Genomic DNA, 20,312 nt, shown 5'->3' on the forward strand with positions numbered 1-20,312 from the left:
GGGTCACCAAGCTGTACAGTAGAAAAAAATTGTATAGGGGAAATAACTATTAAAAATAATAAAAATAGAGCTTTGTCCGGATATATAAAAATAAAAGCCACATTATAAGATTAAAAAGTGTTTAAGTCTAAGTCTCCACAAATAAGGATTCTGGTTTTAAAATGCAACAAGAATTATTTTCTTTCCTAAATCAATAAAGCAGATGAAAAAATTATAGATGCAAATTCCTCTCTTACCAGTGTATTTCTATCTGATATTTCCAATTGGGAATTCCAATGGAGATTTCCCATGGATCCAGATATAAGGAAAATGGAAATAACCAGAGAAAACTTCAGCTCATCACAGTGAATAATTAAAGGAGGACAAAATGTACAGTTAGTTAGAAGCCCAGGCCAGAGATCTAAGAAAAATCTGAATCATAGAATACTCTTCATTTACTGAATAAACGAAGCACCTTCTTTGTCCCAGGCCCTGGGGATACAGTGGTGAACCAAACAGATAAAAAGGGCTCCTGCCATCACACAGCTTGTATTCTAACGGTTACTTATGTGCCTTTCTGATAAAAACCCAGAAGCGGAGTTTATCTGAAGAAAATGAAAACACTAATTCAAAAAGATACATGTACCCCTATGTTCACTGCAGCATTATTTACAATAGCCAAGATATAAAAGCAACCTAAGTGCCCAACAAAAGATGAATGGATAAAGAAGATATACACTACATGGAGTTTGTATTATGGCTCAATGGGTTAAGAACACAACATAGTCTCCATGAGGATGTGGGTTTGATTCCTGGCCTCACTCAGTGGGTTAAGGATCCAGCATTGCTGCAAGCTTTGGCATAGGTCACAGCTGTCACTAAGAACTGGTGTTGCTGTGGCTATGGTTTAGGCCTGCAGCTGCAGCTCTGATTCCACCTCTAGCCCGGAAACTTCCATATGCTGCAGGTTCAGCCATTAAAAAGAAAAAAAAAATAGAAGATATGCAACATATAGTTAATGAAATATTACTCAGCCATGAAAAAGAATGAAATTTTGCCATTTGTGACAACATGGATGAATCTTTAGAGCATTATGCTAAGTGAAGTAAGTCATAGAAAGATAAATACCATATGGCCTCACTTATATGTAGAATCTAAAAAAGAAAACAAATGAAAAACACAACAGAAACACACTCAAAGATACAGAGAACAAACAGGTGGTTACCAGAGGGGATGGGTTGGGAGTATGGATTAAATACATGAAGGGGATTAAGAGGTACAAACTTCAGCTGTAAAACAAGTAAGTCACAGGGATGTAATGTACACATAGGGAATATAATTAATAATACTGGAACAAGTTTGTATGGCGACAGATGATGACTTATTGTGATGAATATTTCATAATGTCGATAATGACAATGTAAAATATTGAATCACTATGTGGTCCACCTGAAACTAAAAACATCAGACCTCAAACATAACTAAACACACACACACACATATGGATATGTGTATGTATACATACACACACAAACACACAAAAGAGTGTTTCTGACTAAAAGGTCATGAGGTAGAAGAAACCAGCCCCATCTGAGGACTGGGAAGGCCAGAGCAGGTATCAGATGCACCCTAAATAACCAAAATACAAACGAGAAGATGATAGAAATGCATAGAGAGGTGCTGACAATAGAATGGGAGTTCAGAATGGGGATGGATTATTCCCAGCCAAGGCTGGATCTATCAGAAAAGGCTGGCTGGCAAGTGGGGGAGAAGAGAGAAAAGGAAATGGCCCCCTGGGGGGGCTGAGGGAACAGTGGCAGTCAATGTGCAGAAGCCAGAGGGAAGCAGGACAGGCGTGGTAGCTGAATTCCACTCCAGGAATTGTACGGGAAATAGCGGGAAGGAACATCGGCAGGACAACTGACACCAGATGGCAGCTGGCCTGGACTCCGTTCGGGCAGGCAGTGAAGACCACTCAAGGGAAAAGCCTTGAAAAGGAAGATGGATCATTTCACCTGAGCTGTGCTTTGGAAGGATACCTCTGGTTGCCTCTTGGTTTCTTTGAGCTCTGGGAAATTTAAAGGACTTCTAGTGCAGATAAATGCAAAGCACTGTTTGGCTTGGGAGCACTGCTACTTTTCTGAATTCCATGCCAAGGCAGCTTTGGTTTGCTTGCATGTGGTTAGGAAAATGAACCTCTTGACATGAGGACCTTCCACTGTGCTTTAGAGTTTTTGGCCTCACCCATCGGCTGTCAGTGCATATGCATGCACCCCTGCACTCTCCCCGCCCCCGGCACATAGCACAGTGTTTATGACATAGGCATATATACAGTGATTATTTACTTTGTCTCCCTTGCTAGGCTTTAAGCTCCCTAATCAAGGAGGCGGGCATCCCTGCATGAATTCCTGATGGCTGGAAAATGACAGCCCAGTACCCTGGAACAACCCACCGCCCAAATCCTAATTCCATCTCCAAAGGTTCAGGGCTGGGGGTGGAAGGGGGGTTGAGGAGGGGGGGGCACTCCTCCACCTGGGTCCCCCTTCTCAGCTCCCACTGCTGCTTTGCCTCCTCTCTGTGTCCAGCAGGAACCTTGCCTATCAATAGTTATGAAGGACTGGTGGGGGTTTAATTTTTTTTTTTTTTTTTTTTTTTTTTGCTTTTATAATGATCTGTTTTCAAATTTTCTAACAAGAGTTTATAACAAGAGCTTTTATAATAACAAAACAAATTACGAAAGAACCCCTTTGAAAGTAGCTTTGCCAAAGCAGTGAACTAGGATCTTGAAGCAATTAACTGGGTTTTTTTTTGTCCCAAAGACTTTCCCCGACAGGGTAAGTACGGAGGCAATGAGCTGCTTATTCCTGCGGGGACAGACAGCTGTGAATCACTGCAGGGTCCCGTCTACCAGAGCCGCAGTTCACAGCCTCCGCTACCCTTCAGCTCACCTGGGGATCTTTAGAAACTCCTGATGCCCAGCCCTCCCCCACTCCCCTTAAATCAGAGAGCTGGGGGTGGGATGCAGGCAGCAGTGTTCACTACAGCTCTCAGATAATTCATGTGCAGCCAGGTGGAGAGCCACTGAAACATCCGAGGGGAAGGTCCCCAGACACAGGAGTCAGCCTCTCCCTTTATCAACCAAGTCTGCGAGGCTCACATTCTTCTTTGAAACAAATCTCAGAGTTTATGCTGTCCTTGGACCCCTCTCCAAGTGGCTGAAAGCCCCTGGACACTACATGAGGGTGCGAGGCGTGGTAGGAACAGGAGGATTACAGCTCTCTTTCCAGAAGAATGGCCCACAAACAGTGGGCCCGCCAGTTGGCCTCAAGCCTTTCATACTGTTTTTAGAACATTGGGGATTTACGGCCACGAGTGATCTGTACGGTCCCAAAGGAAATCATAGAAGGATTAACTTAATTAAACAAAGACAAAGGAATAAATACAGGCCAGGCTCTAACAAAACAACTTTGTTGTTTTTCTGGCAGTGGTCACTTCCATTTGAAACAAATACAGATGTTTTTGGATGATTCCTTCTTCTTTAGAAAAACAGCAGTTCTTTGTCTCACAGCCGCCGGGAGGATTGCACGAAGGGTGATAAAGCTGTGGGGGATGGGAGAAGCCCTGGATTCAGAGTTTCCATTACCTTTCCAAGCCTTCTCTATCCTGTGACCCCTGCCTCGCTCAAGGCCATTGACGTCTGATGTCACCTCCTCCAGGAAACCTCCTCTAGGTTGGCCAGGCTTAGAGTCCCCTTCCTCTGGGTTTGTTTAGCACTATACACACAGCCCCACCAGAGCACTCAGGCATTTATCCCACAGTGTTGGATGGACCTGATCGAAGATCTGTCTGCCCAAATGGAATGGGAGCTGGTCTGACACAGCTTTGATTCCTCAGTGTCTCTGTGCACACAGTTGGTGCCCCGTAAGTGTTCACCTGCTGCATGAACAGTGACAAAGTCTCATAGGCCCTGCTTCCCCATAAGGAAGCTCCTAGAGTCCTAAAAATATCTTCTCCATCAGAATTGGGGTCCTGGGAAGATGAGTGAGATGGGAACAAAAGTCTTCCCGAGTCTCTGTGCCTCTCCTCGTCCCCAGCAAGAGATATGCCTCTACTAGAAGAGCACGGTGACATCAGGGAGCCAGCCCCCAGCTGCAGACACCAGAACTGTCATGACGGCACCAGCTGCCTTGCCATGGGCCGTATCCCTGGCACCCAGCGCAGGGCCTGGCACGTTGTAGGTGCTCAATAAGTACTTGTAAATGGACGAGTGGACCCCACCCCTGAAACACAGGGCTGTCGGGTGTTCCTATATATAAAATAAACAAGATCCTACTGTATAGCAGAGGGAACCATGTTCCATATGCTATAAAAACCTACAATGAAAAAGAATATATATGTATAACTGAGTCACCTCGCTGTACACCAGACACTAACACAACACTGTAAATCGACTATACGTCAATAAAAATAAACAGTGTGCTCAGAAGGTGCACTCACAGAAAAAAAAAATTTTTTTTTTTTTTTTTTTTTTTGTCTTTTTGCCTTTTCTAGGGCCACTCCGGCGGCATATGGAGGTTCCCAAGCTAGGGGTCGAATCAGAGCTGTAGCCACCGGCCTACACCAGAGCCACAGCAACGCAGGATCCAATCCGCATCTGCAACCTACACCACAGCTCACGGCAACTCCGGATCCTTAACCCACTGAGCAAGGCCAGGGACTGAACCCGCAACCTCATGCTTCCTAATCAGATTCGTTAACCACTGCACCACGACGGGAACTCCAGAAAAGATTATTTTATAATAAGGAGCCGAGGGAAGTAATATGAAAAGTTAGGCTCAAGGGAGTTGAAACTTGGAGGAGGAGATAAAGGGCAGTTATGTTTCCTTAGAGTAAGGGGGAGGCAATCAGATACAATGAAGAGAATACTGCCTTTGGAGCCAGACCTGGCTTTAGCGAGGTGACTTGTGTGACATCACATAAATGATTTCTGCACGGTTAAATTTTCATAGAGGTGACATAATTAAATGGAGAAAACATGCTATTTCAGGGTTAAATGAGATAATACAAAGCATCCGACAAATGGTAGGTACCCAATAATCATTAGCCTCCTTCTCTCCTAGATTGCGGTACATGAAGCTCTTGGCATTAAGCATGAAGCAGGGGTGGACCCCAACCAAATTGTGCCCTCATTACAATTCTTTTCTTTTCTTTTTAGGGCTGCACCTGCAGCACATGGAAGTTCTCAGGCTAGGGGCTGAATGAGAGCTGCAGCTGTCAGCCTACACCACAGCCACAGCAACTCAGGATCCGAGCCACATCTGTGACCTACACTACAGCTTGCAATAAGCCCAGATCCTTAACCCACTGAGGCCAGGGCTTGAACCGGCATCCCCATGGATACAAGTTGGGTTCTTAACCCGCTGAGGCACAAGGGGAGCTCTGCAATTCAAGGATAATATCACTTTATTGGGTGCCAATGAAACCCTCCACACGTGGATACAAGATTCAGAATTCTTTCAATGACATCAGTGTATCTTTGACTAAGTTCTGGTTTGTGAGTTCTAAGCTGAATAGATAGCGCAGAGTAGGCAATTTTGAATTTTATAACCAAAGACCACAGCAAACTCAAAACAACGCCTTGCCGGAGGGCAAATGTTAGCACGTAGCTGACAATCAACAAAATCTGCTTACTTCACTTATTTCCTGGAGAATTTTAGGAGGGCTGTTAACTGCATCTGCTCAGTTTTCCCAATTGAAATAAATCAGTGAGGATTTAAGAGCCCCAGGGCTGTGCTCAAATCCATCCCTAGCACTTCCCCCAAGGCTCACAGGCAACCTAGATTTAAGTGCCTTCCTTCATGTGCAATCTTGAAACCCCTGGCATAGCGCCTGAGCCCGGAGAACTTGGACAACGTTCATCCAGTTATGTTGGACAAGGAGCACGGGACAAGACCACGGCTGCTGTGGCTGACATCATCCTGGGCAAAAATCAACGGGTTTTATTTATTTATTAATTTATTTTTACTGACTTCTCAAAACTGTAGACAAGCCACACAGCATGCTATTGACACCAGTGACAGTTTAACCTCTCCTTTGCAGTTAAAGCAAAATGAACACCTTTAAAGACATGCTCCCCTTATGGCTCCTGCTGTTATGTAGCCTCAGATGTAGAAATCAGAAATCATCTATCACAGCAAGAGAGAAGAGAAAGGTATTATTAGAGCTGTTATTTTACTCAACTGGGAAACAATGGGATTTCTGCCCGCTCCAGCCCAAAGGCTCACTTGGAGTTAGGGCTTGGCAAAAGCAGGCAAAAACACAATGCCTCCATTTTGGGGACCACCCCCCCTTCATCATATCTGAAAGCCCTAATCTTATTTTGACAGCTGTAATTTGGATTTAAAGACTTTCGACAGTAAATGTGAGTCATCATCCTTGTGCTTCGATGCTGGAAGAAACAAAACCAACCTCATGTCACCCAGAAAAACAAACCTGTCCTTTCAGGCAAACTCCAGCTGGGCCTCACATCCCTGCTCCCCCCAAGAGCTTCACTCTTTTTCAATCAGTTCTCCTCATCACAAATCAGATTTCGTTTGCTTTTGCAAAGGGAAAAGAAAGCAGGAGGATCCCCCAACCAAAGCCTAAAAACATAAGTAAATCTGACCAAAGGAGGTTGATAAACTAATGAATAAATAAGCATGAGCAAATAATGCCCTAATCTTGCAGAGGGCTGTAGCCACTTCCAAACGGCTGTCGTGTCCCCGTGTTCTTGATGAGAACTCCCCACCAGAGGGGACTCTCCCAGGGAGAGATCTAGTTTCAAACAGCTAGGTCAGTGATTTCCCAACTTGAGTTGAGATCCAAATCCCCCCAAAGCGCTTGTCAAAACGCACACTCCTAGGCCACATCCCTAAGAGTCCCTGATTCAGTAGGTCTGGGGTTAAGCCTGAAAATCTGCATTCTTAACAAGTCTCCCCACCCCAAAAGCTGAAGCCGCTGTCGGGGGGACCACACTTTGAGAACCGCTGTCCCAAATGCCTGTGAAAATAGGAAAGCAGTGAAGAAGCTGTACGAGGTTCACACCCATTTCCTCACCTCGCCCCCCACGTGTAAGAATTCTTTCACAACCGGCATTCTCCACTCACATGCAGTCAGCTGGTTATCCCGTGTCTCTCATGGGGCTCTACTCAACCAGGATTCCTTTTTTTTTTTTTTTTTTTTTTTAATCCTGGGCCCATGGCACAGCCAGAGGGTGAGCAAACTGCACGTAAGGATGTCCAAGTTCTTGGGCCCAGCAGTCGGGATTAAGAGGGGGTTTCAGGACCAAATTTCCTCCGCTGCGGTTCCGGGCAGTCTCAGCATCTCTTCCTTTGCCTCGAAGCTGAAGGCGGGCTGCGTGCGTGCGCGTGCGCAGTTTACGCCCTCCGCGCGGACTGAGGGCTGCCCCAAAGCGCAGACCTTGACCTCGGCTTTCCACACTCCCGTGCTTGTGCCAAGATTCCATCCAATTTCAGGGCCAATTAACCACGACCAAACACATCCAGCCAAGCATTTTCCTTGAACTCTAACCCTCATCTCCAGCTGCACCCAACCACTTGTGTGGGCTCTTGCGTGGACTCCCTGCTTTCCCCTCAAAATCAGGTTTCTTCTCTGAAGTTATTTGCAAGTTTAAATTCTACAAACACCCCTCACCTACCGTTCCCCATCTTAGGTCCTAAACTCCCTGGGGCGGGGATTATTGCTGCGATCTCCTAATTAATTCCATGGGCATAAGAAACACATGCACTGAATTGACTCAACTGATTAATATTGTAAACTCATTGCATCTTGCATCTTCTGCTCCACACACGCAGAGCACAAGGGAAGCCAAGATCTGAGCGCTCCTTGGGGCTCGAACATATGAGAAACACTCATTTCTCTCCCACACCCCGTAAGAGGGTCCGGGCCATAGAATTGAGTGAACAAATGAAAGGGGATGGATGGATGGTATTGTTGCCCTCATCCTCTACCTAATCTAACCCTCTTATATATAACTGCTAGGCTTAATTTACTAAAACTCGGTTTTCCCCTTGACATCCTGCGTTCAGCCCCACTACCCGCCAAAGACCTGGGCTGGAACTCAGCTTGCGAATCAAATCACTCCATAATTCGCTCCAGCTTAAATTCCTTTCCTCAACCCCCACTAATGCCCCAAACAAACTATTCCAGACCCACAGTCTGTTCTAGTTAGCATCCCCCAAAGACAACAAGCCCTGTATTTTTCTTCTCTTCTTTGACTTGCTAGAAAACCTCCTCCTCCCCAACACCTTCCCTGATTGTTCCATGATTCCTTCTCTGATCTCTTGAAGGCAACTGTCTCAGCACCACTTACCTTCCAAAACCACCTTGTTCTGAAAATACATATATATATACATATATATACACGTGTACCCAATACACACATGTGTACCCAAGAAAGTCTGCTGGGATTTTTATATGGATTGCTTTGAATCTATAGATCAATTTGGAAAGAACTGATATCTGAGCAATATTTTTTTTGATTCCATGGTTTGATATATCTCTCCATTTATGTATGTCTTTAATTTATTGCAGACATCTTTTGTATTTTGCAGTGTATAACTCGTGCACATCTTTTGTCAAATCCATCCCTAATTTGTACATTACTGGTGCTAGTGTAAATGGTACTTTTTAAATGTTTATTTCTGATTTTTGTTGCTAGTATATAAAAACACAAATAATTTTCTAAGTTGACTTTTTATCTTGTGACCTTGCTAAAATCATTAATTAATTTTAGTAGATTTTGAAGATTCTATCGGCTTTTCTACAAATGCAATCACATAATCTGTAAATAAAGGCAGTTTTACTTTTTCCTTACCAATCTGTATGACTTTCTAATTTCTTTTGATTTTATTATTATATCAGTTGGAACATCTAGTCCAATGTTGAATGGAAGTCTGGCAGTGGACATACTTTCGTGTTCCTTACCTTAGAAGGAAAGCACTTAGTATTTTACTCGAGTATGTTAACTATAGGTTTTTTCATAGATGCTCCCTATCAGGTTGAGGAATTTCCCTTTATTTCTAGGTTGTTGAGACCTTTTATCATGAATGAATGCTGGGTATTACCCAATGCTTTTTCTTCATCTACTGAAATAGTGAAATATTTTTTCATATTTAGTCTGTTAATATGGTGAACTGAATTATATTGATTGATTTTTTCTATTGAAGTGTAGTTGATGTACAGTATTATACATATCTACAGGTGTACAACACAGTGATTCACAGTTTTAAAAAGTATATATACTCTATTTATAGACGTTACAAAATACCGGCTAGTCCCTGTGTTGTAAGGTATTTCCTTGCAGCTTATTTTATACACAGTTGGTATCGCAACCCCCATCCCATCTTGCTCCCCTCTTTTTCCCCTCTCCCCACTGCTAACCACTAATTTGTTCGCTATATCTGTGAGTCTGCTTCTTTTTGTCATATTTGCTAGTTTGTTGTATTTTTTATATTCCACCTAGAGTGATATCATCTAGTATTTGCCTTTCTCTGTCTGGTTTAATTTCACATAGCATAATGCCCTCCACATCCAGTTATGTTGTTGCAAATGGCGAGATTTCATTCTTTTTTATGGCTGAGTAATATTCCATTGTATACAGATATATATACCACATCTTCTTTATCCATTCATTTGTGTTTTTTTGTTTGTTTTTGTTTTTTGTTTGCTTGTTTTTTGTTGTTGTTTGTTGGGTTTGTTTTTTGTTTTTTGTTTTTTGTTTTTTTTGCTTTTTAGAGCTGCACCTGCAGCATATGGAGGTTCCCAGGCTAGGGGTCTAATCAGAGCTACAGCTGCTGGCCTATGCCACAGCTGAAGCAAAGTACGATCCAAGCCACCTCTGCAACCTACACCACAGCTCATGGCAAAGTCAGATCCTTAACCCACTGATCAGGGCCAGGGATAACCCACAACCTGATGGTTCCTATTTGGATTTGCTTCCACTGTGACAAGACAGGGACTCCTGCAAAAACTTTTAAATTTAATTAAGTCCCATTTGTTTATTTTTCCTTTTATTTCCTTTCCTTTTGGAGACAAGTCCAAAAAAATGTAGCTATGATTCTGCCTATGTTTTCCTTTAGGAGTTTTGTGGCTTCTGATCTTACATTTAGGCCTTTAATCCACTTTGAGTTTATTTCTGTATATGGTGTTAGAGAATGTCCTCATTTCTTCTTTTACATATAGCCGTCCAGTTTTCCCAGACCATTTTATTGAAGAGACTGTCTTTTCTCCATTGTGTAGTCTTGCCTTTATCATTAATTGACCGTAAGTACATGGTTTATTTCTGGGCTCTCTATCCTATTCTGTTCCATTGGTCTATATTTCTGTTTTTGTGTCAGTGCCGTACTCTTTTGATTATTGTAGCTTTGTAGTATAATCTGGAGCCAGACACTGATTCCTCAAGATCTGTTCTTCTTTCTCAAAATTGTTTTGGCTATTTGGGGTCTTCTCTGTTTTCATACAAGTTTTAGAATTATTTGTTCTAGTTCTGTGAAAAATGCCACTGGTATTTTGATAGGCAATGTTTGACTCTATAGATTGCCTTGGGTAGTATGCTCATTTTAACAATATTAGGAGTTCCCGTCGTGGCGCAGTGGTTAACGAATCCGACTAGGAACCATGAGGTTGCGGGTTCGGTCCCTGCCCTTGCTCAGTGGGTTAAGGATCCGGCGTTGCCGTGAGCTGTGGTGTAGGTTGCTGACGCGGCTTGGATCCCGCGTTGCTGTGGCTCTGGCGTAGGCCGGTGGCTACAGTTCCGATTCGACCCCTAGCCTGGGAACCTCCATATGCCGAGGGAGCGGCCCAAGAAATAGCAACAACAACAAAAGACAAAAAAAAAAAAAAATATTAATGCTTCCAATCCAAGAACATGGTATATCTTTTCCATCTACTTGTTTTGTCTTCAATTTCTTTCATCAGTATCTTATAGCCTTCTGAGTATAGATTTTTTACCTCCTTAAGTAGGTTTATTCCTAGGTATTTTATTCTTTTTGATGAGATGGTATATGGGATTATTTCCTTAATTTCTCTTTTTGATATTCACTGTTAGTGTGTATAAATGCAGTAGATTTCTGTATACTAATTTTGTATCTTGCAACTTGGTTGAATTCATTGATGAGCTCTAGTAGTTTTCTGTAGCATCTTTAGGATTTTCTATGTCAAGTGTCACATCCCATATTGATTGATTTTTTTGAATGTTAAACCAACCTTGCATTCTGGTGATAAATCCCATTTGGTCTCGATTATATTATATATATGGATTCTATTTGCTATGTTTTTAAGAATTTTTACATCTACATTCATGCAGAATGTTGGTTATAGTTTTCTTTTCCCTTTCAAATAATGTGACTGTTTTTCTGGCTCATGCTCTTTGATTAAACTCTAATATAAAAGCCATTAAATTGCTTATGTAGCTTGGGAAAATGTCAGGAACATATTTGAAGAATGAAAGCTGTGAAATGCATTTGGTATGGTTCTTAAGAGAGAAAAAATGAGAAATCTGGACAAGAAAGTTTACATTCTCTTGCCAAGTGAAGTTTTCTAAATGTTACATTTTCATTATTCTTCCAGATAGAGTAAATATTCCAGAAAGGAGGCGAATACAGGGAACACTCCTTATTTTAAAGAAAGAAAGAAAGAAAAGAAAAGAAGACAAAGTTCTTTCTTGTTAGTAGGAAAAGAATTCAAGGAGAGGGGAATGGTAGAGGGATCTGAACATGTGAAGACAGGCACACTTCACGAGGATTTTCCCCCCATTTTTTAAATGAGGAAAGGGAAGGGCATAAATATCTATTGAGCCCTATGGACTATGCATTATGGTAATGCTTTTACGTATTATCTCACAGAATGCTTTTGGAGGGGGGTGATGTTTTTGAGGACAGAAGAATCCACAATGTTGCCTCCAGTACATTCCAAATTGCTTACATGGGCAAAACTTTGAAGGTTAAGATTATTTAATGTGCTTGATCCAGTCTTTAAATGAAAGGGTACATTTTTTGAGATACTAACTATTGTCCAGAAGAGGGTTATCTGAACAGTAAAGAGACCCAAATCCAGATCACCTAAAGATACATTCATGCCTCCCTTGAAAAAGAAAATTAACAGGGGGGAGAGGAGCATTACACTCTTCAACAATCAAAGGACTTTCTCTTTTTATTTGGAAAAGGAAATAAACTTTTTGGTATATAGCTTCGGATGGCAGAAATGAGATCAAAAGCGGGAATTACAGCAAATAGGGTTTCGGCTCAACAGCTATCCAAGCTCTGTGGAGGTGGGATACAGGTGCTTTGTGACAGCCCTGTGTCCCAGATGGGCAATGACAGTTGGCCGTGCACCATCACTCTGGGACCCCAGAAAGAACTACAATTCCTAATTTAAGGGGAAGGGGGAGCTAAAAGCTTGATAGCCAAGGTCTGTTTCCACTCGAAGAACATATGAATCAGCTGTGTCTGCCTCCTCTCTCCGCACAGGCAAGGTATGAATAGAAAACAGTAGGTAGAGTGTGTGAGTGAGTGAGTGAGTGTGTGTGTGTGTGTGTGTGTGTGTGTGTGTGTGAATGCCATCACCTAAGAGTCCCTCTCACAATCATTCTGTGCAATGACTCCCACAGCAGTTGGTAGTGGACTTGGTGGGGGGGGGGGGGGGAATGACAATCATTTGCATATTAGTCCTGGTGACTTAGTTCTGAGTCTCCCCTGGGATCAATGAGCCTTTGAACCTGCCTGTCCTCCTGGTCTTGGAGGAGTCTCTCTCATTGCAGGGTTGTCTGCCACCTGAAGGATCATGGGACAATATCTAATTGTGAGTAAGAACGAGGACTGTGCAGCCACACATAACAGGATTTGGGTTCTGGTTTGGTCTCATTACTAACCACGTGACCTTGAGGAAATTGTCTCACCTTTTTTGGTACCTTACTCTCCTTATCTGTAAAATGAGGATGCTAAACCAACTTGAAGAGTTCGATGTCAGAGTTAAATGAGATAATGAATATAAAGCACTCAGGAGAGTTCCTGGCACATGTCAAACACTTAATAAGTGGCTAGAGTTATGGGAGCTCTCGTCGTGGTCCAGCCATTAACGAATCCAACTGGGAACCGTGAGGTTGTGAGTTCAATCCCTGGCCTTGTTCAGTGGGTTAAGGATCTGGCAATGCCATGAGCTGTGGTGTAGGTCACAGATGTGGCTCGGATCCCAAGTTGCTGTGACTGTGATGTAGGCCGGCGGCTACAGCTCTGATTTGACCCCTAGCCTGGGAACCTCCATAAGCAGTGGGTGCGGCCCTAGAAAAGACCAAAAAAAAAAAAAAAAATTAAAAAGTGGCTAGTTAGGCTCAGCCTTGTGTGCAGCACTGAGCTGGGCGGCTGCACTCACTTTTGTCTGCAGTTACCCTGGTTGTCTATTTGATTTACTGCTGTTTTATTCACTATTTGATTTCCAGTCATTTGTGTGGGGCCTGGCACATCTTAAAGGCTCAGAACTAGAAACGGCTGTGTCTCACTGCTTTCCAAGCCCACGGAGTCCCTCTCCATATTGGTGGGGACAGATCCCCTCCAGCAGCTCAGAAACAGAGGTCAGGGTATGGCCCAGCCTTCCCTTGGCACAACTTTAATTGTCCCCCAGACCAAAATCATGGGCTAACAAGGACTTATCTGTGAGATAGGCATTGATCTGTCAGCACTCTTTCCATTTTATGGGTGAGGAAGTTGAATCAAGGAGAGTGAGACAGACGCAGGATTCAAACTCAGGTCCGTGGTCAATAAAGGTCCTGGTCTTTCCATAAGGTCACCAGTGTACAATTTCAGGTATTCAAAGAAAAGAGGGTTTTTTGCTTGTTTTTTTTTTTTTTTTATGGCTGCACCCGTGGTATATGGAAGTTCCCAGACTAGGGGTCGAATGGGAGTTGCAACCACTGGCCTCTACCACAGCCACAGCAACGCGGGATCCGAGCCACATCTGCAACCTACACCATAGTTCACGGCAGCGCCAGATACTTTAACCCACTGAGAGAAGCCAGGGACCGAACCCGCACCCTCATGGATACTGGTCGTGTTCTTAACCCACTGAGCCACAATGGGAACTCAGAAAAGAGTTATTATCATCTTTTCCTGGAAGAGCGAGAATTGCTCTTTAGGACTGGACGTATCAAGTGCAGTGCTGACAATAAAGGTGGTGTAACTGATTCCGGGTGATTGGAGGGCTGGTCAGCTGGGCCAGCAGAGCCCTGGCTCCAGCTCCTGCCCTGCTCCCTCACCTCGAAGCCCTTCCCTCCCACTCCCTTGCTGCCTGACACCAGTGAATCTCAAAGTGTGACAGCAATCTCAGTCAGAAGTTCATGGCCAGTGCAAACTCAGAGGTCCCCACCCCAGACCTGCTGTCTCTGCATCTCCAGGGGGTGAGACCCAGGGCTTGGTTCCTGGGTGACTCTTAGTTATGGAAGCTTGAGAACCACCCCCTGGATTCAGCTCCCCGCCCCAGCCTCTCTGCCCCACCCCCATCAGTCTGCCCAAAGCCCAGGCAGTTTTGGCATCACACTCTTTGCACCCACTGCCCTAGAACAGAGCCAAGGCCAGAGCCACACTTGGGGGAGCCTGGGGCTCAGGACATGAGGTGGGACCAGTCAGGGGGTGGGGGGGGGTGGCAGATCTGGTGTGTGGGGAGGGCCCAGCTCATGACATCAGGGGGAGAACTGTTTGTTTTTTATTTGCTGGTCTCAAAATTCCTCTGGATTGTCTAAGCCAGCCCCCAGAAAATGGACATCGGCAGAGGCCTGAATTGCAGTGAATCACGGGAGCAGGAGACAAGGAGGGGCATTTCTGGTGCTCAGAAGAAGGGAAAGGCAGGACCAGAGGTAGCAACATGTTGGCGGGCTGAGCGATCTGAGGAGGAGCCCAGGGCAGGGCAGCTCCTGGAGAGGACAGGGTGGGGTCTAAGAAGATGTTGTTTGCTGAGCAGCGTGTGAGGTGACCTCGCCTGAGCTCCCCCCCCCACCCCGATCTCCAGTAAATTCTATTAAACCCGTGAACATATGCTACGAGTGATGTTTTTGTTATAGAAACTGAAGAAGGGTCCAGCGGAAGGCCAGGATGGTTCAGGCTCCACTCCACAAACAACCTGGGATCCTGGGGTCTGAGAGGAGATGCAGAACACAGCCTCCCCCTCACCACACCCGCCCCTCCCTGGTGTTCACCGAGTCTGAGGGCTTTGGGCTCAGAGGCCACAGAACTGGAGGAGTGGAACAGATGTTCCCTAATGGGGGGGCAGGGAGGGCAGGGAGGCCCCTGGCCAACCACCCTCAACCCAGTGAAAAGTGAGAAGACAAAAGGAAAATGTGGTTTGGCTCTATAAATGCGATACTAATTACAGCCATTTGTGCAAACTGCTTTCCATTAATGCTTAATTGCCTACCATGCGGTATAATAACAATTACGCATTGCATGACCTACATGTCAGATTAAAGCTGAGTTTTATTTGTCTCCATGTGGGCCAGTCTTCCTCATGTCTTGAGGAAGCCTGGCTGTCTGTGGACTAACACAATGGCTTTATTTATAGCTTGGAAAAAAAAAAAAAGTATAAGCAGAACACTCAGTGTATGGGTAATTCTCTCCTCTAAGAGACGGATTAGCTCATGCGCTTCAAATGTCCGTATATTGTCTAGTTTGAAGTTTGGCCAAAAAAGAGGATGTGAGTATTATTAACGCTTTATATCTGTTTGCCCTTTTTTACTTAGGAGATATATAGAGCATCCCTCACCAAAGCAACTAGATCCCTGCCCACCGCTAAAACAGAACTTGAATAAAGATTCCTGGCCAATGTTAATGGCCCATCCTAAATCCACGCTTCAGGGAAAAGGATAAAATACAGAAACAATTCCTCAGGGCACAGGCAATAGAAACAGTAGAAGAAAAGGCTCTTAAATGATTGCTCCTTCAGAACAATTTGGAAGTAGGAGTTCCTGATGTGGCTCAGGGAGTTCCCATTATGGCTCGGTGGTAAGGAACCTGACCAGTATCCATGAGGATGCAGGTTCGATCCCTGGCCATGCTCAGTAAGTTAAGGATCCGGCATTGCCGTGAGCTGGGATGTAGGTCTCAGACAAGGCTTGGATCCTAGTCGCTGTGGTTGTGGCATAGGCTGGAAGCTGCAGCTCCTATTTGACCCCTAGCCTGAGAACTTCTATTTGCAGCAGGTACAGCCCTAAAAAAACGAAAAAGAAAGAACAACTTGGAAGTAAAGGACAGCAGCTCATGAATTCAAAGAGGCTATTTCTGAGAAGGAACATCCAATGTTCTTCCAAATTCTTCCTGATGGCCTGCTGTGTGCCTGGCTCTGGCCTTGGTGCTGTGGAGGCAGAGTCGGGGCGGGGGGGCAGGGGGCAACACAAAATACAGGAGTTACAAAACCCGGTTTCTAGGGAGGTGATGACTTGGTTGAGTGAGGGGCCCCAGATGAATTAAATGGGCTCAGGTAAAAGAAGAAAGAGTGAGGAGTTCCCATCATGGCGCAGTGGTTAACGAATCCGACTAGGAACCATGAGGTTGTAGGTTTGATCCCTGGCCTTGTTCAGTGGGTTAAGGATCCAGCATTGCGGTGAGCTGTGGTGTAGGCTGCAGATGCGGTTCGGATCCCGAGTTGCTGTGGCTCTGGCGTAGGCCGGCAGCTGTAACTCCGATTCGACCCCTAGCGTGGAAACCTCCATATGCCATGGTTGTGGCCCTAGAAAGGGCAAAAAGACAAAAAAAAAAAAAAAAAAAAAAAAAAAAAAAAAAAGAGAGAGAGAGAGAGAGAGCAGAGAAGGACAGTACAGACACATCAGCAAAGCAGTCTTACTTCTGCAAGTCGTCTGATCCGAGTTGAGGATGTAGCCTTGTTTGCACCTGCAGACGTACGAGCCGGGGGTATTGATGCAGAAGTGGGCGCAGTTGTGCTCCAGGATGCTGCACATGTGGACCGCTGAAAGGGAAGACATGGCCAAGTCAGGCAAGCAGGAAAGCAGGATGCCTTCTCTAATTTCATTCACCCTCAAACATTCGTCCAGAATCTATACTGTGAAGGAGTAGGCAGGACCCAAAGAGGACCAAGCTACAGTCTGTGCCCTCAAGGGGGTTTGCAGCCACTGGTTGAACAAGATAGTTCTATCTAAACACCAACAGCAATACTTAGGTAAAGGGCCACAGAGGATCAAAGGGAAGTAATGTTAGGCTGAGCCACGTGAATTGCTGATATCCAACTAAAAACTGGTCAAAGGCAACTTACAGACACAGAAATTAAAAAACAGAAATTTCACAGTTCAATTATTAGTACCCAATTGGAGGGCTCAGAAAGTTTGTTTTCTGGCCACACCTGGGGCATGTGTTCCTGGACCAGGGATTGAACCCGGGCTGCAGTTGCAGCCTGGACCACAGCTATGGTAACACCAGATCCTTAAACTGCTGTGCCACAAGAGAATTTCCTTGGAAAGGGTGATACCACTGCAGACTTTGGCTAATGCGTGGATTTTCAGTAGGCAGCAAGGGGTTTGGAGGAAAAGCTATTAGTTAAATGAGAAGGTGGTAAAGAATTGACAGTGTCTCAGGATCAAGAAAGTAAATCCCAAGAGTAATGTAATTTTTTAATAGGCAAAAGTGTTATGAAAATTTTGGAGTAAAAAAAATGCATTCATATGTTTCTATAATCTTTATGTCTCAATTTAAAATATTTCTGCATTTAGTTTCTGAAGTACCTAGGGTGTCAGATATATTGATGCTTGTATAAATCTGTCTGGAGCTCATAACAATTCTTATTTTTTTTTTTACATCTTAATTTATGACTTCAATCCCTACAATTCAACCTGAACATCCTTAAAATTAATAAGCATCAGTATAAGCAGAGTAACAGCTATGCAAATGTTCTCATAAACAAAAAGGATGTTCATATGTAGGAACATAGTTTTATAAAACTAAAACAAAAGAGGCTTTCAAAAGAGAATAATCCCCTTATCCAGGGCCTAGGACAACTCAGCTACTGATGAAATCATGGTTTGTCTTAAATATATGTCCTTTATTTCAAAGTAAGAAATGTGGTGGGCAGTAAGTGAAAGTAAAACTTTTTTATTTCATAATAAAACAATTTAGAATGACTACTCTGAGTTTACACTTGTCTGCCTTCTAGCTCCTGTTTAGATACAAATAACGCTAGGAAAGTTCATTTAACTTTAGTGTGAAAGAAATCTCTGTTTTTGTGACCGTGGGCAATTGTCTGAACTTTATATTAAATGGGAGTAAAAATAGTAGCAACCTCAGAAGGGCCTTGTAAGGGTTAAAATAATTAAGAAGATAAGGTGCTTAAGACATCGCCCATGAGAATGCCTGATATGAGTTAGCTGCATGCAGCAAAGAAGAAGCATGATGGACTTTTATTTTACATACTTGGGTTCATCCTATATATATCCATCTTCAACGTGGTTTTTCACTCAATATCAGATTCTATCTCTAATGATATATACTATCTTTTATGGAATCTAAGAGGCTCTCAATTTCAGAAACGTTAAAAATGTGAGGACACATACAATTGATCCTCATTATTCACAGATTCCATATTTGCCAATTTGCCCACTTGCAAAAAAAATGTATTTGTAACCCTAATGTCAACACTCACAGTTCTCTCATCATTATTTGTGGACATGCTTGGAGTGATAAAAAATTTAGGTCACCCAATGCGCGCATGCCCAGTTGAGACTGAACAAGGCGATGCTCTGAATCGTTTCAGCTCTCAGACCATGAACAAGTGTGTTTTTAAGGCTTTTTTTTTTTCGGTCTTTTTAGGGCCACACCTGAGGCAAATGGAGGTTCCCAAGCTAAGGGTCGAATAGGAGCTGTAGCTGCCAGTCTACACCACAGCCACAGCCACACCAAATCTGAGCCAAGCTCTTGACAACGCCAGATTCTTAACCAAGTGAGGCCAGGGATCAAACCTGCGTCCTCATGGATACTGGTCAGATTCGTTTCTGCTGAGCCACGATGGGAACTCCTGAGGTCGACTAAGTGCCACACTTTTGGCACTTTTGTGCTTTTGCTTGGTGATTTTGCTGTTTCAAATGGCCCCAAGTGTAGTGCTGAAGTGCTGGTGTTTGCTGCAGTGAAGTGTGTCTGGTGTTCAAGAAGGTGGTGATGTGCCTTACGAAGAAAATGTGTGTGTGATAAATTTCATTCAGGCTTGAGTGATGGTGCTGTTGGCTGTGAGTTCAATGTTAATGAATCAAAAGTATGTAGTAAAGAAGGTGTCTTTAAATAGAAACACAAAAGACAAAAAATAAATAAATATGTAAATAAATAGAAACACACATAAAACAAAATTATGTATTGATCAATTGACAACAATGCAGGACCAGAGGCTCACAGGAACCTAACTCTATATTTCCCTTAGGAACAATGGTTCAGTAACTTGCTAATCTGAGTTCACCATGACTTTACAGAATATAATTACCAAGAATAATGAGAACCAACTGTGTATCTTAGATGTGATCAAATACATTAGATCTAGTTTATTTCTTTTAATTGCTTGATCCATTGATCATATGACTATTCCTCATTTTATTTAGCCACTCCCCCGATACTCCACATTTGAGCAGTGCCCAAACTTTCCCAACGCTGTGATGAACATTCTCAAACACATTACCTTGAGCACATGTGCAATGGTTTCTCCAGAACTGGGTCCTATTTTAAATAGATGTCACATAATTGCTTTCCAAGACGGCTCATACCAGCAATGACAGTCATGGTCCCTACTCCCTCAGAATCCACTCCAAATTATCAAATGTCAAGTTTTTGACAATGTTAAGAGGGAAACATTACCCTGGGCTGGGTTTTTTTTTTGTGGGGGGGTTGTTTTTTTGTTTTTGTCTTTTTAGGGCTGCACCTGTGGCATATGGAGGTTCCCAGGCTAGGGGTCAAATCGGAGTTACAGCTGCCGGCCTACACCACAGCCACAGCCATGCAGAATCCAAGCCATGTCTGCAACCTACACCACAGCTCACGGTAACACCAGATCCTTAATCCACTGAGTGAGGCCAGGGATTGAACCTGAATCCTCAAGGATACTAGTCGGGTTCTTAACCTGCTGAGCCACAGCAGAAACTCCAACGTTATCCTGTTTTTAATTTGCATTTGCTTTCACCCTGGAAGGCTCTCTTTTTTCCCTAGGCTGCTAGAGTCAAATTACCCACGGGCACAGAGGGGTTCCTGTGGGACTCTCAGAGTGTCACTATTTTCTCCTGTAAGGAAGGAGGTCTAAAGTCTCAG

General features: G+C 43.7%; 1 protein-coding gene across 4 annotated transcripts in view; it reads right to left on the bottom strand.

Annotated features, from left to right (window-relative positions):
- The window catches only part of MATN2 (matrilin 2), a 171,059-nt gene that overhangs the window by 77,854 nt on the left and 72,893 nt on the right, over positions 1–20,312 (bottom strand). For all 4 annotated transcript variants that reach the window (XM_021089066.1, XM_021089067.1, XM_021089068.1 and 1 more), the window contains exon 4: positions 16,864–16,986. In XM_021089066.1, coding sequence (XP_020944725.1) covers positions 16,864–16,986 — 123 coding nt within the window. The remainder of the gene's footprint in view (positions 1–16,863; positions 16,987–20,312) is intronic.

The sequence above is a fragment of the Sus scrofa genome, chromosome 4 (assembly GCF_000003025.6).
Source record: "Sus scrofa isolate TJ Tabasco breed Duroc chromosome 4, Sscrofa11.1, whole genome shotgun sequence".
In the NCBI taxonomy this organism is placed as follows: Eukaryota; Metazoa; Chordata; class Mammalia; order Artiodactyla; family Suidae; genus Sus; species Sus scrofa.